At 43.0% G+C, this 24,439-nt stretch overlaps 1 protein-coding gene across 5 annotated transcripts; it reads right to left on the minus strand.

Moving 5' to 3' along the window:
• Positions 1–1,368: 1,368 nt before the first annotated feature.
• On the minus strand, positions 1,369–22,501 carry DMPK (DM1 protein kinase). 5 transcript variants are annotated; one of them, XM_072123454.1, is made up of 15 exons: positions 21,951–22,501; positions 15,224–15,315; positions 8,227–8,310; positions 8,016–8,111; positions 7,529–7,677; positions 7,111–7,204; positions 6,829–7,029; positions 5,783–6,046; positions 4,909–4,985; positions 4,697–4,799; positions 4,454–4,578; positions 3,255–3,367; positions 2,803–2,873; positions 2,307–2,377; positions 1,369–1,932 (listed from the first exon to the last, which is right to left on the minus strand). In XM_072123454.1, the coding sequence occupies exons 1-14, from the start codon at positions 22,081–22,083 to the stop codon at positions 2,345–2,347; spliced, it is 1,635 nt and encodes a 544-aa protein (XP_071979555.1). In that variant the 5' UTR covers positions 22,084–22,501; the 3' UTR covers positions 1,369–1,932; positions 2,307–2,344. The 5 variants fall into 5 exon arrangements, with proteins under 5 accessions (XP_071979555.1, XP_071979554.1, XP_071979557.1 ...); XM_072123453.1 differs by having other exon boundaries at positions 2,307–2,381; XM_072123456.1 differs by lacking the exons at positions 2,307–2,377; positions 2,803–2,873.
• Positions 22,502–24,439: the final 1,938 nt, after the last annotated feature.

Below are 24,439 nucleotides of genomic sequence, written 5' to 3' on the forward strand. Positions count from 1 at the left end.
AACTGCCCAAAATATCTATTAATTAGCCCCCCCCCCAAACCTATGACAGTCAGCATAGATCTCTCAAAAAAGTTAAGTATAATTGGCAAAGTCCAAGTGGAAAATGTTGGAGACTATCAAAAACATTTTCAGCTGTAGACGTAACCATAGGGTGTGACCCATTTTTTCTAAGATGGGCGCATAAAGTGCCTATGACACCTAGTCACGGGATCAGTCACACCTCTGTTCACCTGATGGGTGAACACCTACCAGGCCTTTAAGACAAATAGTTCTGAGATGGGAATACAAATTTAAAGAAATCAACATAAAAAAAATTATTACAGGACGTAAAATCTAGTGCAAATAACAACAATGGTGTCGGCAAAATTTTTATACACCTGAGAAATGAATGGTTAGTACAGACAATCTCATATTCTACCAATTTTTGGACAGTATCATTTGGATTGGGTTATTTATATAATTTCTAGTTTAAATAGTAAACCGTGTGTAAACTAGGAGTATCATTACTATGTTCACAGTCTATTCCTAGATATGTCAGATTTACTCAATGGTGCAATGTAAGACCTATTATCACAATGCAGTATGGTGTGATGTCTATCTGTGCGTATACTTATGTGTGTCGTGAGTCTGTGACAGTGAAACAAATCACACGTCATGCAGTTCTGAAGATAAGGATTATGGATAATCACATTACAAGCAGAATATTACTAAAAACTACAACTCCCAGTTTTATGGTGGTCTATGGGAGTCTCTGTTTCCTGCACATTATCTCTCCTACAATCTACATAATTGGGGACTTATACGGTGTAGTCTTCTTGTGCTTCATGTTACTCTTGTAAATGGGGCCTAAAACAAGTCTGTGCAGCTCAAAGAGGCAGTTCACTATATAGCAGGAAGAACTTTACGTCACCACAAAGGGTTACCCAGACAGAAACCCGAGAGAGAAAAGGGGAAACTGTGAGAAAAAGAAGTAGATGTAGATTTTTCACAGGTACATACTACTGAATTATGGTTGTGAATATTGTCACATTAGTAGAGATACACAAATACATAATGGAGGATTTTTCATGGGGTCAATTAAAATTTACTCCTATTTGGAGCTGTTTTTTTGGTGTCTAGTTCATACAAAAATGTGACATTTGTATAATGCGACTAAAGGGCATCCGTTGATTTATTAAACTTTGTAGGGCCTGGCCATAGTGACCCCCATTGACTGCTACAAGCAGAAGGCAAAAGGGTCTGGCTGAAGACTTTTATCCTTTATTTCTGTTTGTCTGAGCTCAGTTCTTCCCTTGGAGAAGATTAAGTAGGGTAGGCATTCATAAGAAGTCTACTGACCTTCTAAGAAGCTGTACACACCTTAGAACCTCACCTTTGCTTGATTCAGTGATCGGTGAGGTCTTGGTAACTAGTCCCCCACAAGTCAAAACTCATATAACAAGTTTGTTAAATTTATAGGTACTCTTTAAAAGTACATATGATTTGGAACAAGGGAAATCCTACTCATCTCCTTTGGTGGGACTAAGGAACCTTATGCACCAAATGTCCCCAACGCACAAATATCAATAATACAAATCTATCTAAAATCTGAGTAGGAAGCTTGACCTTCAAAACAATCCAATAACCAAAACCCAACCAGCTTGAAAATGTTTAGGACATAAATTTTGGGTTCCATTGGTTCAGCAGCTAACCCGTCATACAAAGCCCTTTGCAAATTATTTCTTCAACTTTTCAATTAAGTCGGGGACACTTGGTAGATGAGGACACAAGGCCAATTGAAGAACGTTGTTGTCATTTTTCCCCTCTCCTTCTCTCTGTTTTGAACTGAAATCTTAACAATGACACTCAGAGGACTGATGGCGCCATCCACTTCATGGACCACATGCTCAGGTGAAGGAGATATCCGACCCAGCCACAGTTGGGTTTAGGTATCTGTAGGAGACAGTGACATACACATAGGTCAATTGTTGAAAGGGACAATTTGCTCAAAAAGTAAAGGTCTCTGAGACGTTCTTTTGTTTGGGGCCTGGATTAATTCTCAAGTGGTCACACTTGAACCAGAATGCATCTGAACCTATGAGGAACAAAATTGATTTTTTTTTGGACACAGATAATAAACTGATGAGGCTTGTAGGACACAAAAAGACGACATTGAGGGACATGACACCAGTTTCTGCACCATACATACAGAAGTATGTAATGGCCTACATACATGTTCCCTCTTTCCAACATACGAGGATGACACAGACATAGAAGACCAGTCCAACGCCACAAAGACATACAAAGGTGACATGCAGGTGACATACCCGTGAGAAGAGCAGCATGTGACGGTGTACTGGTGTCACTAAAGGGTGGCAATAGGAAGGTATACAGCTATCTAGCTGAGAGAGAAGACAGACAAAGGTTTGGAGTCAGGTCAGTAGCTTTCAAGACACCAATGACTCTATTACTTCAACTGCTACTGCTAATATCCCAAAAAGCAACCCCCACCAGGCGTAAGGGGGATAGTCCATAAGAATATAGTGGGCATGACTAATAATAGGTCCCCAACACTCAGTCTACCACTAAGCTCTGTGCTACAAAGACCTTAAAGGAGTCTTCACAGGACAAACAGAAGTACTGTAAGACCCAACTAGTCTTTTAGCCTTGGTCCACTGTCCCCATACCCTAAACCCTTCCCAGAAACTTTACCACTGTCCTAGATATCCTTCAACCTCTTCCAATCATACTTCCCATCTTCCCCTAGCACTAAAAGACACCAATCCCCACCACCACCCTTCCCAGTTCCTATAGGAATCTCACTTGTCTAATCCTAGAGGTAGGTTCAGATTTTTGTTTGCAGGTTTCACATCTTCTGGATAGGAAATGTTTTTCTGTAAGAGGTTGGATGGCAGATATCAGAGGTTTGTTGTAGAAGGAAGATACAGATATAGGATAATAGATAGTAAAATACATTAAAAAGGTCAATATAGCAGTGTGGTAGTGTTGTACATAGAAGGTAAAAAGAATCAAGCATGGAGCTAGTATTAGACTGCATGGTGGCCATGGCCATGGACGTGTTGCCATTGGTCTCTATGGTAGAACCATCTTTACAACAAATTCTCATGTCCAAGCACCATAGCAATGGCTGAAAGGTATTCTAGCAGTGTTCACCATAGAATCAGCATAGCCCAATAGCGTTCAGCTGAGATGCTTGGATCATACCTAATGTGTACAAACCTTAAGTTTTTAATGATGTTGTTTCACTTCCTCACCTCTCTCCTCCTCTTCTTCTTCTCTACTTCGTTCTCGGTCTTTAAGTTGCTGTTCCAATAAGTGGATTTTGCTCTGAAGTTCTGAGTTTAGTTGGTCAGCTTCATATAGGCGACTGTGAAGACAAATATGGCAAAAGGGGCTGTGTAGCCTTAGGACTCCTTGACATTGCACTGACTGTATGGTGGCCACATTCATGGTCCCTGCTCCAATAGTCCAAATTATAAATGAAACAAGGAGTCCCTGCTCATAAAAATGAACATCCTCCTTGTAATGTGGCAAGGTACCCGATGTTAAGATGACCTCATAGTTAATATAATTTGCCACATTACAAGAAGGACGTTGAGCTGGATCTTAATTTTTATGATCATCTACATGTGCCTCGTTGGGTCTATGCGCCGTCCATCCCAGGCCCGTCACCAGCACCCTGCTAACCGAGGAAACTGCCGGGACCCTAGGGTGCAGGAGGGGCCCACCCGAGCCCCTGGATCAATTGTACCAGTGTCGGGAGGGGGTGCAGTGTGGCTACCGGGGGAGGAGAGCAGTGTGGCTACAGGGGGAGTGGGGGGCAGTGTGGATACAGGGGGAGTGGGGAGCAGTTTGTCTACAGGGGAAGGGGGGCAATGTGGCTACAGGGGGGGGGCAGTGTGTCTATGTAGGGGGGATACAGTGTGGCTACGTGGGGTAGGACAGTGTGGCTACATGAGGTAGGACAGTGTGGCTACTGGAGGGAGACCCCAGAGGGGCCCACTAAGGCTCTGTCGCCCAGGGGCCTTCTAAAACCTGGAGCCGGCCTTGCTCCATCATTTCGGCTATCGTGAGAGGGTGAGCTGGTTTTGTCTACTGTCTATGTGTAACTATGCTGATTGGAGTCTTACTCCCGGAGCAATGTTTGGTCTGTGAAATGTAATCACCACATGGTCCTCTTTCATGTATTGTGGTAATGAACCTGTAGGGTGCTGCCACCTTGGGCCTTCTTGAACCGTCTATAAACGGACTGAAAACGCGTGTGTTTTTGTCTGTTTACCATGCGTTTGGCTGGTTTCAATCCATTTCACAGCTGCCCACACTTCTAGAAATGAAGATAAACAGGTCAAACCAGCCAAATGCATGGTAAACAGACAAAAACACAACGGTCCAAGAACTCCCTGTGTGGCAGCACCCACTGGTCTCCCTTATCTGACAGATAGATCGTTCTCACCTGGCCAGGCTTTGATTGGCAGCTTGAAGTAGGCTAATTTCAGAAGACAAAGCATCCCTGGCCTCTATCTCAGTCTGCAGAGCATTGCGTAGCTCTGACAACAACGAGGGATCCAAATGTGATTCCTGGGGGTGTAAGATATTTGTATTATTGTCCTACCTCCACCCACCAACTACTTTGAATATTTACTAAAGCCCCAAATACAATGAAAAATGATTAACTATCAGCAGGTCGCGTACTCACCAAGTTCTCCCCATGGCTCAATTTTTGCAGGTCTGAATTTGATCTTAATTTACATGCGCACGCATTTCTCAAGTTTCCCCAAACATGATCTCTGCCGTCCTCCCTAGGAGCAACACATAAATACTGCATGAACCCCATGTTACTTTGTAAAGTCGAAGAGCATTATGAAGAATTATCAAAGCTCATTCACATCATACAGAAAGTTCTCTTACCTGAATGTGTATGAGTAACCAACAAAGGGAAGGTTGACTCCAAGTGGAGAGCTGTCCCCAACATCCGATATGGTTTCCTATGACAATTAACAATTACAGTATTTTGGAAAACTGCTAAAATATCTTACATAATGCTGTGTTTTAATTGTGAGATGACTAATCCTTTCAATCTTATTCATCTGTTTGGAGTATAAACAAACAACAAGGGGCACATTTACTTACCCGTCCCGTTGAACCCGCTGATCCGGGAACGTCCGACGAAGATTCGGAGCTGTTGCGATTCACTAAGATCGTGCGTCCAATTTCCTTCATCTGTCGCTTCCCCCGCTGAGGTCCGCCGGAGTTCACCTTCTTCTTCCCGTTGTATGTGAGTGCTGATCTTGCGACACAATTTCATTTTTAAATTCCGCGGTTTGTCCGAATCAGTCGGGTTGCCCGACGGCCACGCCCCCGATTTGTGTCGAAAGCCGGCGCCGATCGCATGTGCCAAAAACCCAGGGCAATTCAGGGCAAAACGAAAAAATTCTGGAAACCCGACGGAAATGCGTCCGACGGGCCCTTAGTAAATGTGCACCCAAGTGTTCAATTACCCTGCAGCACCCCCAGAGGAAAAAAAAAGGAATTACACTATTTATATTTAATTCAGTAGGCTACTATGTAATGATTGGATTTGTCAAGTCCTCCAGACAAAGTGATGCTCATTGTAGCTGCTCTCCTCTAGTAGATAAAGATCCTGTTAATTTAAAATTCTGTTATAGGTAATTGGAACACTTGATGTGATACAATTTGTCTTTTGCGTTCAATGTAAAACATACCACATAATACAAATAAAAATTCCAAAAATTCTCAGCCAGCAATATTTAAAGATACTCACTCCTCCTCCAGTGACCATTTCTGACAGCCGATCTTCTACAACATCAAAATTGGAAGTATCTGTGGCACCGACTGCTTCAGGAACAAAAGGTGGAGTGAAGTCCCTCAATCTGTCCCAGTCAATTTCGGCAAAGAGTACATGGGTTTGGAAATCCTGGAGTCCACCAATGCCCAGGCGGGATTCACGATCACAGATAAGAGATGAGATGAAGTCTAAAGCCTCTGGTGGTAGATCCTCCACTGAGGAAGGAAAGTTAAAGTGCTCCTGAGGAAGAAATATAAGAGTCATTCAAATTAGTTCTTTATCTTTTTGTTTTATTGTTGTTTAAGGAATAAATATTAACCAATCAACTTGGCTCTGACAGCCACGAATCTGCATGAGAGCGATATCATGGCTGTGTTCTGGCAGAAATACAAGGTGGAGCGCAGCATGACATAGTTTATTGCAGACATGCCCATAAAGTACATCCTCATATGGAGTTATCCTGAGGCGCCCTTACCTCATTGCAGAATAAGTACAATATAATCAGGTCACATATGTGTCAACAAGGTTAGAAAAATAGAGCTTGGTCTATAGAGAATAATGTACAACTAAACCAATAACAGTTCTGCTCTCAGGTACTTCCGATAAACCTCCCCCATAATTTGTCTATGGGTTAAAACAACCCATAGTGCACAGATTGGGTCACTCATTTGTATAATATCTGGGGCAGAAAGTGTCTCCAAAGAGGGTCTCTTGCACTGGAGGACTCTGGACGCCCATGTATTACATACACAATTCCATTGATTTCAGTGGTCACTGTGCAATGCTTCATTTCCCCTGTGGTGGCGCTGCATGGGAAATTCAACACATGCTCCCAAGCCCAAAGTATTTGTCTGGAGGAGTTTATTAGAAGCTCTACAAGGGAAGTTTATAAAGTGGTCTTTAAGAGTCAAGACCAAATCAAAAATCCCTAATGAATATATTAAAAAGGTGCTTTCAAAACGGTACTAACTACTATAATGTAAAAGTAATGCCTGACATACTCACATTTTGTATTCACTTACTTTATAGTGAAGAATCTTTCCATATGTTTCCACAACAGACTCAGCATAAAAGGGAGGATGACCAAAAAACATCTCATAGGCACAGGCTCCTATAGACCACCAATCACATTCAACACCGTAGGACAGAGTATGGTCTTCAAGGGCAAGAAGAATTTCTGGAGAAAGATAGTCAGGAGTTCCCACAGCAACAGAACAGGACACCTGGAAGAAAATTCAGAAGTCTTTAGTCAAACCTGATATAAAAGTTGGTCACCGGATATGAACTCCAGAGGTTAAACATACCGTGCCATCTTGACGCAGCTTCAAACAAGAACCAAAATCACCAAGAACAATATGTCCTGACCGGTTTAAGAGCATGTTGTCCGGTTTTATATCTCTGAAGAATGAAGAGACAAGTAATGATGATTTCTGGGTATAAGGATCATAGCACAAATTCTTAAATGGCCCACAAAATAATTTTTAAAAAAATATCTGGAGCTCTCTGAGTGTCCTCACTGCTTTTCACTTTCCCCATCAGGTCTCCCCTTAAGTGGCCGCTTACTTCTTCACGGAAGTTCTCTGTAGGACAGGGCGGTGAATAAAGCAACAGAGGCACTCGGAGAAGATTCATGGATTCATGGCGTTCATACATGGCCAATGTAAAATCAAACTTTATTTTCTGGGTTAAGGGTTGCTTCAATTTTTTTTGCAAATCTCTTACCTATGTATGTAGCCCAGAGAGTGGACAGAATTTACAGCCATGATCATCTCAGCCAAGTAGAAGATGGCCATGTGTGGTGGAAAACCATCTGGGAATTTACTGAGCAAGGATAGAAGATCACCTCCAACATAGTAATCCATCACAAGGTACTATAAAAAAAGAAATCTTGCTGGTCATCAGACAGAACAGAGAACCTTATTTGTAGGTCTTTGCACACTATCAAAAAAACTAAATCCATAAATGGCTTTAGTTAAGACACCTATAAGTGTAAGAAGTTGCCAAAAAGTACAGATTTCTTGACAAGACTTCAGGTTCCGGCTAAGCCTTTAATTTTATGTGGGCAAGTTGGAATACAAAAAAAGGACTAGACACCACCATTGTTTTTGAAAAAGCCCAGACCTATTTTTGAAATCTTTTAATTTGACTGTATTATATTTAGGCCACATGACTCTGTACCCTTCCCCTTGTAGTATGAATGAAGACTTACAAGATAATTATCATCCTGAAAGGCAAAGTGCAATTGTGTTATCCATTTCTTGTCTCCATTCACCAGAACTTCTCGCTCTTCTCTAAAGCAGGCCACCTAGACACAGAAGAGGGAGATGAAGAATATGAGACTATTTCACTTTCTGTCCTTGGTCTATGCTCTGTCCCACTAGGCCCCACACACCATCCCTTTATATGTCCTCTCCTCTCACATCTGATCTTTTTAGAAGGTCCCACTTGTTCATTATCTTCAGGGCGTAAACTTGAGTGTTGCTTTTCTTTCGCACGACTGCAACCTGAAGGTGAGAGAAGACAAAGAGATAAGGATTATCTTCTAGTTTGCACTAGTCATGAGGCGAGTTGAGCCTCTTGCCTCGGGCAGCATTACCTGCAGCATAATGAGGGGCAGCATCAGGGGGGGCCACTACAACACAATAGGACCTGACTCTTAAAAATAGTGTCTCTTCACACCCAATGTCAGTATGGAGGACCCATTTATTAAAAAAATGACCTGGGGCAGAGGGGGTGCCGTACTGTCGGTCGCCTCAGGCAGTAGATTAAGTTGACATATATATATATATATATATGTATATATACTGTAAAGTGTGATGTAATTAAGCCTACATCATCTGAGCTCAAAGCCGATGCCTTGAGCGTCCGATATTCAATGTACAATTTTTGATCAGGATTGAAACAGAAACATTTGCCAGTGATAAAGGTCAATTTGAAGGTAATTATATCCCTAACAACAAGTAGATTATTTACAAGCCACCGACTCCTGCAACTACTATTCACAGAGTAATCATAGAAGTCAATGGTTTACCCTGTGTAAAGGATTCGCTCACTTGCATAATTATCATTAGGGACTAACAAAAAACTGCAATAGTTCAGAGTTTTTGGAAAGGATCCCAGGTGCCAGGGATCACCAACATTGGAAAATAACGCAGGAGGAGCTAGGTTGACCCAAAGTGGCCCCAAAGTTGCCCCATGGTGTATGGTGTATTTGCACATTGGAGGAGATTCATTATGGATTCTCTGCCAGTTTTCCGGCTACTCCAACCTACACACCACTTTGGATGTGTCAGGGTAGAGAGTAGGCCGAGGACAAACGATGGGCAGGCAGGTGTGTGAATGCTCGGAGAAGAATATAGCGGCAACTGGAGGAGACTATAGCATAAAACTCAGCCAGTTCCAATCTGGTCTACAGGTCGGAACTGGCAGAGTTTGCGCCACTTTGTGGCCAGGTTCAAGCTGGACAACAGGTGAAGCCACTGCTTAGTGGTTAATCTAGTATGGACCCAAGGCCACAGCACTTTTTTTGACCTTTAAGAACCCTTGTCGTTGCTGAATTTACTTGTGGGGTGATTTTACAGCTGGTTAACAACATTTAATCAAACATCAAGGAATTTTAGGATCAATCCTCAAGGTAATTCCTGGATCCAGCTACCATAACCTGGTGACACATCCTGGTCATCACATAATAGATCCAGTTATTCCAAGGCAGGTCACCAGATATGTTCTTTGATATAAGATGTCCTATCTTTGGATATTCTAGAGAAAGCTGCAACCATCAGGTTTCTTACACCTCAATATACCCAACAGCCCTCAATATACCACCTCCTTTGGGGCAGGAAAACCTAGATTCAGGGTGATGAAGGAAGCTTTCTGGTAGGATCCAAGTAAGACACCATATCTGAGAAGCATAAGCTTCAGAGAGAGATGGGTAACGGGTCTTCTTATTCTCAAAACAGCTTAAGGTAGGCCACATCCATGTTCACTTTTTTGCAATTGATTGTGAAAAAGCACCCAATGAGCTTTTCGTTGAAATAAATCAAAGACTCCAGCGGTTGCCATGTAAAGGCGCATTCACACATAAGGAGTGGTGTGTTTGTTCATTCCTGGGATTAGTTTGACGTAACCTTTTCCTTCTGATATAACTCCCCGCATTAGTGTCCTATATCCTAAGAGTAAACAGGTGATCGTGGTGAGGAAAATATTCCTTAGATGCCTACTGACACGTGGTGAAAGGTCACAAGAACTGTTAATAGGATACAGTCTCCGTTTTCCACCGTATTGTTTAGTCAGCTGGTAAATCCGTGACGGTGTGGCAGTCAATTATTGTACAGCAAAAGCAAAATGAGGACACATCTGGGATGCTATATATTGTGTGCTTTTTACGGAGGCTTTGAGTCTGACTGAAAACATAGAAAGTCCATCAGTGTAGGACGGGGCAATGACGATTCAGCATCGGGGTCCACCAGATGATATTCTTGTCCACTGGTGGGCCTGTCCTATGGTGGGCAAGAAGACAACAGCACTGTCTGATACATGTCTTAATTGAAGAGAAGCCTTCAATATTGTGTACTGTGACCAAGGCAGGGGTCGTCTTGGAGGTGTATACGGGGTTGTTATCATGTCTTCCTTGTTAGCTCAGTTAAAGAAGGTCATCCAAACGTTGACTCTGTGCGCCCTGCAATAATGATGTTAGAATTTATAACGTAGCTCTGATTGTTCCCGAACAATTAGTGCTGTTAGTTTTGGCCAAATATGTTTGACCAAATATGTTGATCCAGACTCTCATTTGTGGGTAGCCCAGGGTTGAAACAGAGATTCTGGCAGCACCTACCTGACAATAGATAGCCAACTAGTATATTAGATGCCAAAACTAACAGCACTGAATGCTCGGGAACAGCGAGGAGTACAGAACACATTCCAAAATGGAACAAAAAGAAGCCAAGCCTAATCAATTGGACATGATCGTCCCACATACTCATGGCAGTCCAGACTCTCCAACTCTCCCAATCAGTGTCTATGATGTCATACGCTCCCATTGTATTGTATTGAATGGAGCAGGAGGACGCACACTCTCGTCCTATTGTTCCACCTAGCTATGAGACCAGGACACCAGTTCTTCAGACTGTTGTCGTTCCCGTAACAAGGAATATATTTCAACATTGGTACAATCTCATTAAACCCTGTTCACATTGTCTAATGTCAGGCTGGAACAAGCAGTGATGAACTATATTGTTTAAAGAGTCTTTTTAGTTTATATGACATATCGTTGGCAGCACATTCCCTATTATTCTCCATGTACAGTGGTCCCTAGTCCTGTAAAGTTGACATCATAATTACAGGTTTTTAATTTTTCTCAGTTTTTTAGGTTATTATGTATGCTGACTAATATTGTAAGGTTTGTGCCAGGCCAAAATTAGCATGTTAAACTAAACAAAGTCTATTTAAGAAATTGCCTTGTAAAGACTTGTCGTGCTATTTCTGACTTCGTAACGAGATTAACATGTAGTTTTCCTCACTGCAATGAATGGAAATTATGCATCTTAAAATAAGAAATAAATCTCAGCATGGCCGGAAAATCACAACTTTAACAGACCTATGTGAATGAGGCATGTAGAACAAAACACGAACAGCTCACGGTAGAAGGGTGGTAGACGCTGGGCCTATGTTTTTTCAGCGCCATTACTCATAGTTAGGGTGCATTGTCACTGGAGTTGCATAGGCCCAGCGTCTGCCACACTTGTATGATGATTGTAAAGAATTTTCAATATATACATTCTAGATTGTGTTATGTTGCTAGGATCCATCGTTGCGAATGAGGTTTCAGTGCAGTGATGATAGTAAGAAGTTCCAGAGGAACATCGTTCCAGGTCTTCTTTTATTATAACTCTTTATTTTTTATACCTTTTTATCTTAGTATTTTAATGTATCCACGTCTAGGTTCAATGTGGCCACTTCCGTCATCTATCTATGTGCTCGGGGGGCAAGCGAAGGTGGCGGCAGATCCACTAGCGCTATGGGGATGTGCATACATTAAAATACTAGGCTATCTGAGGCACTCGGGTGATGTAACTTGAGCGCCCTAAGCTAATTTGCATATCTTTTTTAACTCTATATTTACGCAATTGCGGCATTAAGAGTTATAATAAAACAAAATGTTCTTCAGGAATTTCTTAATAGGACACATCGACCATCACTAAACCGATGGTAGATGTCCTGTAAGTACTCAGGAACCAAGGGGCTACCGAGACTGTGGAGACTGTCCCACCAGAGCACCAAAGGAAGCACTAGTGGGTGTAGACTGTATCCTAATAGTGCACTCCATAGGTACAGTATAAGACAAACTAATTAGATGCTAGTAGGATCTATTTCCTAAGGGATAATGGAGGGTGGTCAACCAAATTGTTTTATCCACTAGGCCCAAGGAACCACAGTCCATCACTGCTTAAAATTTAAACCAAAAGTAAAGCAGATAAAAATCTCTGGATATAGATAATGGAAAGGTGCATGGAAGAAATGTTAACAGAGTAGAACCAGTGGAAAAAGCACAAATTGGACCAAATGTATATCATTTGAAGGACATCTACCACTAGGATGAAGAACTGTAAACCAAGCATACTGACATACCGGTATGTGCCCCCTCTGGCAGTATCTGTTCTTCTCTTAGCTTCTTATCCCCTTTTTTTAAGAAAAAAAGGCTGTAAAATTATGCTAATGAGCCCAAAGGGCTCCAGGTTCTATTAAAACCTATGGAGCCGGAGCCACTCAGGTTGATTTGCACAATTTTGAAAGCTTTTTTAAAAAAAAAACAGGGCATAAGAAGCTAAGAAATGCTGCCAAAGGGGGCGCACACCAGTATGTCAGTGTGCTTGGCTTATAATCCTTCATCATGGTGGTAAATGTCCTTTAAACAAGCAGAGAGGCACAAGCATAGTCTACACAACTCAGCAGCTGATCTCCTGTGAATACAAAGATTTGGGCATATAGAAATCCTTACTCATACCAACATCTGCCATCAGGAATAGTCAGGACAAACATAGACACATAAGATTATTGTCAGGTTCGAGTTCATGTGTATAAAGACCTATGAATACAATTACTCAGCTTACAACAACGGATAACAAAACACCGTTCTGAGAATCCGGATAGACTATTGTTGGTTGAAGTGAAATTTGTTTACAAGGACGGAACGATCCGGTGCCAAACATTCCATAACGTATATCACATTCCATACTACTACACACGAATATCAGTTCTATAGCGTATATATTATATATATATATATATGCATATATATCAGCGTTATGTATATGATATGATTTCCTTATAATTCCGTGAAAACAAAGGGACTATATTTTAAACCAGGTTCTTGTGTTCTTCTATAATGTGTTAATCTTTTAGGTCACGACCCAACATGCCATGCAAGCCACTGGCTGGCCCAGAATGATCCATGTTACAACATATGTCTGGTGATACATATGTAAATCAAGTCTCATATTGTGGCCACGTCTCATATGGAAATACGAGGGACCCGCCAGGCCTGATGAGATTAGCCCACTCTTACAAGGTCCTGGAAGGTCTCCCCGTTTTTTTTTTTAAGCCTCCTGAATGGTCTGGGAGAGTTGGCACGTGTACTTTATATGTATGCTGTAATATTACACATTGACCTGATCCATTAGGTTATCATAGAGAGAACAAGGTTCATGAAGTTCAGTAGTGATTTCCTCAAGGTATAGATGAGCTTTTCTGCCCTAAATACTGTGAACTGTCACGGCTGCTCCTGTGAACCACATCTTGGGTGGGCCCCCCAAGGAGCCCTGGGCCCGGCACTAACCCAGGTATGCCCAAAAGAACATACTTTAGTGGCTACCCCTAGAATAGCCTTAAAGCTCAGCTTGAAGCTTCTAGATATTTTAGGGTGTTATTTCACAAATAGCTGGAATGTGAGTCCTGAAAGGGGTTGTCCGGAGCTCCTGTCCTGACCATGTTTTTGGTATTGCCTCTAAGCTTCATGCACTTCTATAGAGCTGCAGCAATACAGGCATAAACCATGGTCAGGGGTGGCGCCGTTTTTGGAAGAAAGCAGCCATGTTTTTTAACCCCTTTAATGATGATCGGGCAGAATTGTTTCTTGGAATGGGCCTGATGTATCGCTATCCCATACGACCCAGAACTTTTGACATTGACCTACTCAGCTTGAATTTTATATATATTTTGGGATGTTGTTTCACAAAGAACTGCAATGTGAGTCCTTAAAGGGGTCCTGATTATGGGTAGTGTCTGGTATTGCATCTATGCTCCTTTCATTTCTATAGATCTGAGCTCCAATATCAGCATAAACTATGAACAGGTGTGGCACCATTTTTGGAAGAAAGCAGCCATGTTTTTTATCCATGGAAACCCTTTTACTAATAATCGTGCAAGATAAAAGGAACACACGCAGCTGATAATATTTTCTTGGAATGGGCTTGATGTATCGTCATCTGCTACATCAGGTCCAGATGTTTCCGACATTGATCTATGACTCAGCTTGAAGCTTTGTGATATTTTGGGGGTGTTATTACATAAACAACTGCAATGTGAGTCCATAAAGGGGTTGTCCGGAACTCCTGACCTGTCCATGGGTAGTGCCTGGAATTGTATCTAGACTCCATTCAAGAACATTGATCTATGACCAGTATACACAGCAGCTCCCAGTCCTGTAGGCTATTTTATATTTAAAGGGCATCTACCACCAGGATGAAGGACTTTATGCAAATGAACCTGAGGGGCTCCAGGCTTCATAGGTGTTCATGGACCCCGGAGCCCCTCAGGCTCATTTGCATACAGTCCTTCATCCTGGTCATAGATATCCTTTAAATAATCTCAGTTAGGCCATAGATAGCTCAAACAATTTCTTTATGTACTTATTAAATCTACAGAGGCCTTTACGTAACATTCTTTACATGCCAGCGCAATACACTAGTCACATATTAGAGGCCTGAGATCTACCGTATTTTTCGGACTATAAGGCGCACCATCAATAAATGGCTGCTAAAACGTCCAGGTTCGTATATAAGGCGCACTGGATTATAAGGATGAGTGAGTGGCAGACCTGTGCACAGATCAAGGCAGCTGTTATCTGTAAGTGTGGTTCATATATAAGGCGCACTGGACTATAAGGCGCACCATCAATAAATGGCTACTAAAACGTCTAGGTTCATATATAAGGCGCATCGGATTATAAGGATGAGTGACCAGCAGGTGGCAGACCTGTGCACAGTTCAAGTCAGCTGTTATCTGTAAGTGTGGTTCATATATAAGGTGCACTGGACTATAAGGAGCCCCTTTGATTTCTGAGAAAATCTAATGATTTTCTGTGCGCCTTATAGTCCGAAAAATACGGTACATATACAGTATATACAGTGCAGCTCTTACCTCACTGAACGCTCCCCGGCCAATCACTTTAATGATGTCAAAGTCACTTCTCTTCATCCTCTGCTCCCGGATGTTCTGGACTAATGGCTCCGCTGCCGAGCAAGAAACGGATATGTTATAAGATGATGTCACAGTGTGACCCCTGAGGTCAGCGTCTCTCACATGCACACAAGGTAGTATATACATCCTTTAAGATTGTATACCAGCGACTGGGTTTTAAAGGGGTTGTCCAATGAAGTGCTGAGGCCACCGATGGTTGCTAAATACGAGAGATTGAGGCCAATGATTCTAAATGGAGTCATAAGATTCAGGGTTTGGAAAGTTATGATGAGGTTCCTAAAGACCATGATAAGACTTGAAATACCAGGAACAGCTGCAAATGTGCCATAGATTGTAGTACATGGAAATAGAGTCATAAATAGTCACAAAAAATTATTAGAAGGAATTCAGAGTTTAGCTGGTTATGCTGATATTTGTCAATAAATGTAAAAAAAGTGAATTTTTGTTCATCCAAAAAATGAAGACATCCCCTGAAAATAAGACCTAGTGCGTCTATAGGACCAAAAATGAGTATAAGACACTGGGGCTTATTTACTAAGGGTCGCGGATCGCACTTTCATCGATTTGTTCGCTGTTTTCGGGGATTGCATGGCTTTGATCGGTATTTAACAGAGGTTTGCGCTGGGATTTTGTTACGCGTGATCAGATTTTGGCGCAGCTGCTGCTTCCATGAAACAGAAATCAGGGGGCAGGCCGTCGGACAATCCGACTGATTCGCTGGATTTAACTTTCAAATGTGTTGAAGCCCAAGCACTTACATGCACCAGGAAGAAGAAGGTGAACTCCGGCGGACCTGAGCGAGGAAGCGACACATGCAGGATATCGGGCGCACGATCTTAATGCATTATACACGGACAATGCACTTTCTGTGAACTCCTCGGACCGAATAAGTAAATGTGTCTCATTGTCTTATTTTCAGGGAAACATGGTAACAGCCTCAGGTCAGGTATTAAATGTCTTTTCTAAGATTCCTTCTTTTATATCAAATGTCACCTGTAAAAAAAATCTCAATCAAAAACGGGCAAATATGACTCTTCTCATCTCATTTTCACATGAGATGAGTCAAGTTTCATGGTTGCAGGACTAGTGTCACTTCAGAAACCTAGTCTCTTCTAGTACCTACAAACAATTAACAATTAGGCTAAACATACTCGTCTATTGTCCTCTTCATCCCAATCCCAGCACTCCGGGCCGCTAATTATTCACGCCTCCTCCATGTTGGAGAGGGAGGTGACAAGAGGCTGTAACTCAAGGCTGTTATGGCAACTAATCGCCGCTCCCTGATGATGTCACGGGAAGCAACGATCCAAGCCAACATGGCTAGCACCGATTGCGGATGTTACCGGTGGGTGTTTGCTGCAATATGCAGCATCTGCTCACCGGCTTTGGAGAGAGATCAGCCCGTGAGCTGTGTGACTTAACGTCACGTGACGTTAAGGCAGTGGTTCTCAACCTGTGGGTCGGGACCCCAGCTGGGGTCGACCAAACCGGGGGTCGCCTAAAGCCATCGGAGCCACAATTTTACTGTGTTTTTACTGCGAGTTGCATGGTTTGGGGTCACCACAGCATGAGGAACTGTATTGCGGGGTCACAGCATTAGAAAGGTTGAGAACCACTGCGTTAAGGGGTTAAAGAGAAGGATCTCCCCTTCTAGATCACATCAGGCTTTGTGAGCTACCGAACCGGAGATGTAGGCAGTTAAAACTTAGTTGGAACTGTCTGTAAGTCCAGTTCTGTAGCTCCCAGAACCTTGATGGGATCTGAAAGATGAGATTCCCGTCTTTATGATGACACAAAAAGCATGTTTCTAGGTAATACAGAACAGAGGATACGGCAGTCTGAAGCGACACTTCCCCTTCAACCAGTAAACCTGACTGATCTCATGTGAAAATGGGAAAAGAGTCATATTTGCCTGACTTTGGAGGAGATTTTTTATAGGTGAACTGATGAGATATCACATAAAAGAGGGGATTTAGAAAGGACATTTCATACACTACCAGAGGGGAGTATTAGTTAAGTGGGGTAAAACCTGGTGACAGGTTCCCTTTAAGTCTTCTCGGCCAGCTTCTAATGTGCATTGTGCCTCCTGATTCGACCCTACTGCCGCTTAACGGTAAAAATAAGAAAAGAGGAGGAACAGGCAAGTTGGAATTTCGGCAGCCTAATCACATTGTTCTCAGGACTCATTGCATTTTTAAAATGACAGCAGAAGAATAGTTCTAGATGCCATAAAGCCACAGAGAGGACATTTAAACTGACACCATTCCCCCCTCCAGCCTCTCAGTGTGACTCATCTCAGGCAAAATCTGACTCGTTTTTGCTCATTTACATATGACATTGGAGTCATTGTTATAGCTAAATGGATGATTCTTAGCATAAAATATGGAATTGAGGTACGGTAAGTATATTTAATACCCTACCTAAAGGGTATAGTATTTTACTATTGAAAATGCTGGTGACAGGTTCCCTGTAAGGTAACTATATATTTTTAGCAGGTGTCTGATTGTTCGCTCAGCAAACAGCTTCTTCTAACCACGACACACAGACATATTTAGCTTGGCCAGGTGTGCATGTGCTCTGAATGGTGAGAGGGGAGTGGGCTGCTGCCAAATTCCTCCAGAGGCGTCTTATCTCCATTGAAAACAAGTATCGGAAGTTGTCATTTAACATGTTGGATCCTTCTTTCTCCAGCTTCATCAGCTGGGGGAGATTGGGAAGGTCCTCACGTACATTAGATGGACTAATAAAGTGACGGCCAATGAACCAAGGTCAATGGCTTGGAGAAAAGCCGAAGGATCTGGACCCTTATATATGTTCCCGTTGATTCACTATCCGTTACAGTAACCCTATTCACACTGCTCTTATAACCTTGGCTTCTCCTGCACAATGGGCCTAGTGGTACCAAAGTCATAAAGAATAGAAGCGTTAAGGGCTTATCTGGAGGCTTTCTATACACATGGTCAGTATACGATAAGTGGATGTTTGCTTAGTTTGTCCTTGAATGAAATCTTGCAAAAAAAAAAACTCCAGATAACATTTATCACTTCATACATCATGAGAAAAAAATTGTTATCGGCCATTTCATCAAATTCTATACCATACACACTGCCCAGCTCTTAAGGAGGTTAAGGAGGAGGTGATAATATTGCCTGCAGGCAGTATGTTATAGAGCAGGAGGAGCTGAGTAGATTGTACATAGTGTCCTATCTGCAGGCAGCATGTTATAGAGCAGGAGGGGTTGATCAGGTTGTACATAGTGTCCTATCTGCAGGAAGCATGTGATAGAGCAGAAGGAGCTGAGCAGATTGTACATAGTGTCCTATCTGCAGGAAGCATGTGATAGAGCAGAAGGAGCTGAGCAGATTGTACATAGTGTCCTATCTCCAGGCAGCATGTTATAGAGCAGGAAAAGCTGAGCAGATTGTACATAGTGTCCTATCTGCAGGCAGCATAGTATAGAGCAGGAGGAGCTGAGCAGATTGTACATAGTGTTCTATCTGCAGGCAGCATGTTATAGAGCAGGAGGAGCTGAGTAGATTGTACATAGTGTCCTATCTGCAGGCAGCATGTTATAGAGCAGGAGGGGTTGATCAGGTTGTACATAGTGTCCTATCTGCAGGCAGCATGTTATAGAGCAGGAGGGGTTGATCAGGTTGTACATAGTGTCCTATCTGCAGGAAGCATGTGATAGAGCAGAAGGAGCTGAGCAGATTGTACATAGTGTCCTATCTCCAGGCAGCATGTTATAGAGCAGGAAAAGCTGAGCAGATTGTACATAGTGTCCTATCTGCAGGCAGCATGGTATAGAGCAGGAGGAGCTGAGCAGATTGTACATAGTGTTCTATCTGCAGGCAGCATGTTATAGAGCAGTGGGCGTTTAGCATATTGTACACAGTGTCCTATCTGCAGGCAGCATGTTATAGAGCAGGAGGAGCTGAGCAGATTGTACATAGTGTCCTAGCTGCAAGCAGCATGTTATAGAGCAGGAGGAGCTGAGCAGATTGTACATAGTGTCCTATTTGCAGGCAGCATGTTATAGAGCAGGAGCTCAGCAGATTATACATAGTGTCCTATCTGCAGGCAGCATGTTATATAATGTGTCTTATATGCAGACAGAATGTTATAGAGCAGGGGAAGCTGAGCAGATTGTACATAGTGTCCTATCTCCAGGCAACATGTTATAGAGCAGGAGGAGCTGAGCAGATTGTACACAGTGTCCTATATGCAGGTAGCATGTTATAGAGCAGGAGCAGCTAAGCAGATTGTACATAGTGTCCAATATGCAGTCAGCATGTTATAAAGCAGGATGAGCTTAGTTATAGAGCAGGAGATGCTGAATAGATTGGTATTGGCTTCTTGGTCACAATGTACATTACCAATGTTTGAACTGGATCTAAAGATTTACGGTCTAGGAAACACTAAATCCAAACAAAGTGAAATGATACGGTGATATTAGTGGTGAAGCCAATTTGTAAGGTTACGTCACCATAACTAAGCAATACAGTATAAAGCAATACAATGCTTCCTATACACAAGACAGGGGTGTAACTTGAGGGGGTGCAGAGGGTGCGGTCGCAACCGGGCCTGAGAGGCTTAGGGGGCCCATAAGGTGTCACTTTCCCATATGAAAAAACTAGTACTGTAAACCATACATTATAGTCGGGGGCCTGGCACAGACTTTGTCCTGGGGCCCATCAGCTTCTAGTTACGCCACTGACACAAGACATATGTAATGACCACCAGTGTCACACATAATTCTGTTAATCCCCAGCATATTCTCCTGCAAGATAGTGATGAACGCCGTGATCTGACTGCTGCCAAGTTTTCCCGCCTGTCTAGTGTCAATCCATCCCCGGGATGATCAGCTGAGTCACGGCTGACAGTGTGGCTGCTAGGGATGATCTTGTCAGATGTCATGTCCAATACAATCACTCAGTGGGGTAAACATTTGGACTGCCTTGAGTTGACGAGAAGAGGTTGGTCTGAATTGGCTTCTAAGTTCTTCCACTGATCTGAAACTGTGTTGACAAGTCAATGGGGCAGATCTACTTACCCGGTCCTGTCGCGATCCCGCAGTGCGTTGTCCGATGAGGATTCGGGTCTGCCGCGATTCACTAAGATCGTGCAACCGAGTTCCTGCATCCGTTGCTTCTGCGCTGAGGTCCGCCGGAGTTCACCTGCTTCTTCCCGGTGCATGTGAGTGCTTGATCTTGCAACACAATTCCATTTTTAAATTCCGCAGTTTGTCCGAATCAGTTGGGTTGTCCGATGGCCACGCCCCCCGATTTCTGTCGCATGCAAGTCGGCGCTGATGCACCACAATCCGATCGAGTGCGCCAAAATCCCTGGGCAATTCGGCGCAAATCAGAAAAATATTCAGGAAACCCGACGAAAGTGTGGCATTCAGACCCTTAGTAAATGAGCTCCAATGTGTAGTAATGTCTACTGTGGTAAACAAGTGCTCAGATCCTGACCACCGGTGAAGCCAAGATCTGAACATCCTCAGTAGGCCACCATATCCTAGGGCTACCCACCCCAACAGTCTTTCCTCACTTTCACACCTACTTAGACAAGTCTTGAGAAGTACAATTGGAATTGGAAGTGTTGGAGGTGACAACCATAATGACAGGTTGAGATAACCTAATATCTGAGGACAAGTATCTACTAATAGAACATAGAGCAATATTTCCAGATGTTGGAGATGGCTTAAAGTGACAAATTTAAGAAATATGTTGGGGAATGAGGCATCTACTGAGGGGATCGGGCAACCGGTTCAATATGCCTGGGGAGCAATGAAGGATCACTGGGTGTGGGGACAGCGGTATGAACACATAGTCCAGGGGGGAGAAGTGTAAGACCTCTTCCTTATATGGACTGTGTCAGTCCGTGCTCTTACAGACTCCACATATGGTTAATATAATAGTGTTACCTCCCCGTCTGGGGAATTAACTCATTCCCACTCTCCTAGAGGCACGGTCACTCCTAAATCTGAAGGACCTAAAAGATCTATCGTCAAGATCATGGAATGGGGAAGCGATCCGTTGCGATGGGTTGCACATTGCGATGCAGACCTTAAAAAGAGGAGGGACGTCATCCTATTAGTTGTATGATCTGGCAGGTGGAGGTCCTATATTCTTTGGCCTTCCGACAGGGACCGACTCCCAGGAGGCATTTGGCACAAAGCACTAGAACAACTCTTCAAAGTACCTTCTAATTGTGCCAACCTGCAGAACAAGCCGACCACCCTCTGTGGAAGGCGAGATCCACCGAGAATCTTAAACTTTATCAGTACTTGCCCAAAAGTTACCCTATAAAATTAGGGAGACGACTCCGATGGTGTTAATCTCTCCAGATTGTATCTATAATTACAGGGCGTTATGCTGCAGACACCGGCACTCCCTTGTGTTATGAACCAACCCATCCAGTCAGACTAGTGTGCGGAGAAACACAGACAGTACACATAATACACCGTATACAATATTCAAATAGGTGACCGAAACGTCTCCTACATATGATACGAAGAAGACAAAAAAACTTTTTTTTTTTACTTTATAAGGAGTAAAATTAAAACAAATTAGGAAATCGATGCACAATTATCCAATATGTTTAATTGAAGACCTCGCTACGGCATATGACAGCTGTCAATCAAGTATGAGAAGGCACTCACCCCAGTGCAGGAAGTCCGCTATGTGGGTCTCGCCGACCAATGGCGAAGTGACCAACTCGTGACAGACGCAGAGCATGAGATCCAGCAGAGCATCTAGACTCAGGAGAGCTGGTGGCAGCAGGGAATGCTCCATCCTGGGAGGACTGCTACGCCAAGTTCACGGCCACCTGTCCATGTCACTGCTGACGGATCATCTTATGTCCATGAATTCTCTAGACTAAATTCTGTAGGAGAACATCATCAATGGTGATGTATGTGAACTTGTAGCTCTTGGTCCTCCTGGTGGTCTTCTGGCTAGGTGTGATCTGGTCTGTAATCTGATGTGTGCAGGCTACAGGCGGATCCTTCTTTCTCTAGCGGTGAGCATTATCAGCTAGGTGTGCTGTGGAATGTTCTCACTTCTGACAAGTTCTGTATCAGAAACTTCTCTCCACTTGCCGGTTGCTGCTCTTCTGACTTAGCAGGTTCTCCCCCCACCTTATTCCTTTACTTGGCAATCCTCATGCTCCGCTTCTCTCTCCCTATCCTCTAAATTCTGTCCCACCCTTTTTCTCCCTCCTTCCTGTCACTATCCAACCCCCCTTCTCCACCTCCCTTGTCCCTTTAACTCCTACAAGCTTGAATTACTCACTTCTCTTTTTCTCCGAGTCGTCTTTCTCTCTCTCTCCAGTTCATTCCTCTCTTGCCCATTTAGGTTTTTCTTGTCATCTATTTTCCAGTCTCCTTGCACTGTTCCATCCTCGGTTTTCATCATTCTTCTCCATCTAATCTCATAACATATTTTCCCCTAACTTTGCTTAAAGGGCGGCTCCACCATCTCCCAGCATTATAGAAGCTAATGTGTGACATCACTTACCTTTTTCCAGTGATCTGGAGAAATTTCTATGTTTATGCAAATCAGTTACTGGGGTGCACTAGAGGCGGAGTCATCCCTACTTGTTTTCTTCTTTCTTTGCACCATCTTGGTATGGCCCCCACCCCTGACTCCCCCAAAAGCCAATTAGCATAAAAAAATAGTAATTTACATAAAAATAAATTATAAAAATAAATAAATATTGTATGAATTTGTTATGGAAAATACAGCAGTGTGAACACGTCCATAGTGCCCTGTAGACAAGACCTTGTCTCCGTCTTTGGGGACCCTTTCGGTACTCACTATGCCCCCCGTCACTCACTGCTGCTAAGGGAAGGATAAGACCTGGGAATAGTATGCAGGGTCCTAACAGTGGCTGTCTTATTTCGGAAACCCATTTTTAATAGACCCTGTGAGGGATTTCTAAGCAGGGAGTGATCTGCATCTCTTGCCACAATAGGGAGCACTTACCTGGTATAAATTGTAATATATCTGCTACACCCCTCGTATTAGGTCACACCCAATTTTCAGAAAATTAGGCACAAAAACAATTCCATGCCTAAACTTGTGACTTAAAGGGATTGTCCACTGTTAACAAATAATTGATATTGTTTGTGAAATTAATACAATTTTCCAATATACTTTCTGTATCAATTCTTTTTGGTTGTTTAGATCTCTGCTTGCTGTCATTCTATAAGATAAGATGCATTGTTTACTTCCTGTGGATAAACCGGTCCCTGGCCATGTGATGTCACACAGGTGCATGACTTGTTATATCCCTGGTCATGTGATGTTACAGGTGCAAAGCTTGTTATATCCCTGGTCATATGATGTCACACAGATGCACAGTTTGTTATATAGCTAGTCATGTCATGTCACACAGGTGCACTGCTCGTTATATTCTTGTTCATGTGATGTCAAACAGGTGCATGGCTTGTAATATCCCGGGTCATGTGATGTTACACAGGTGCACGGCTCCTTATTCCACACAGCTCTGATTACACTCTGTGATATAACGAGCCATGCACCTGTGTGACATCATATGACCAAGGATAGAACGAGCCGTGCACCAGTGTGACATCACATGACCAGGAATATAACGAGCCGTGCACCGGTGTGACATCACATGACAAGGGATATAGTGAGCCGTGCACCTGTGTGACATCACATGACCAGGGATATATAACGAGCCGTGCACCTGTGTGACATCACATGACCAGGGATATAACGAGCCGTGCACCTGTGTGACATCACATGACCAAGGATAGAACGAGCCGTGCACCTGTGTGCCCTCACATGACCAGGGATATAACGACCCGTGCTCCGATGTGACATCACATGACCAGGGAAATAATAAGCCGTGCACCTGTGTGACATCACATGACCAGGGATATAACAAGCCCTGCACCTGTGTGACATCACATGACCAGGGATAAAACGAGCCGTGCACCTGTTTGACATCACATGACCCTGGACTGGTGTTTAACCGCAGGAAGTAAACAATGAAATTTCTTGTTGAATGACAGCAAGCAGAGGTCTAGAAAATCATGAGGAATTGATGCAGAAAGAATATCGGAAAATTGTATAACTTTTCATTGCTCCAAAAATATCTATTATTTGCTCAAAGTGGACAACC

This window comes from Engystomops pustulosus, chromosome 9, assembly GCF_040894005.1.
Source record: "Engystomops pustulosus chromosome 9, aEngPut4.maternal, whole genome shotgun sequence".
Taxonomy (NCBI): Eukaryota; Metazoa; Chordata; class Amphibia; order Anura; family Leptodactylidae; genus Engystomops; species Engystomops pustulosus.

Bases quoted from the DNA above. Each gene is read 5' to 3' on its own strand.
- DMPK (XM_072123453.1), bottom strand. From the start codon at position 22,083: ATGGAGCATTCCCTGCTGCCACCAGCTCTCCTGAGTCTAGATGCTCTG. The intron at 8,112-8,226 runs GTGAGAGGAGAG...TTCTGTGTCTAG, and splicing joins ACCTTCTAAAAAGATCAGAT to GTGGCCTGCTTTAGAGAAGA. The intron at 1,933-2,306 runs GTATGTCACCTG...TGTCTCCTACAG, and splicing joins ACATGCTGCTCTTCTCACGG to ATACCTAAACCCAACTGTGG.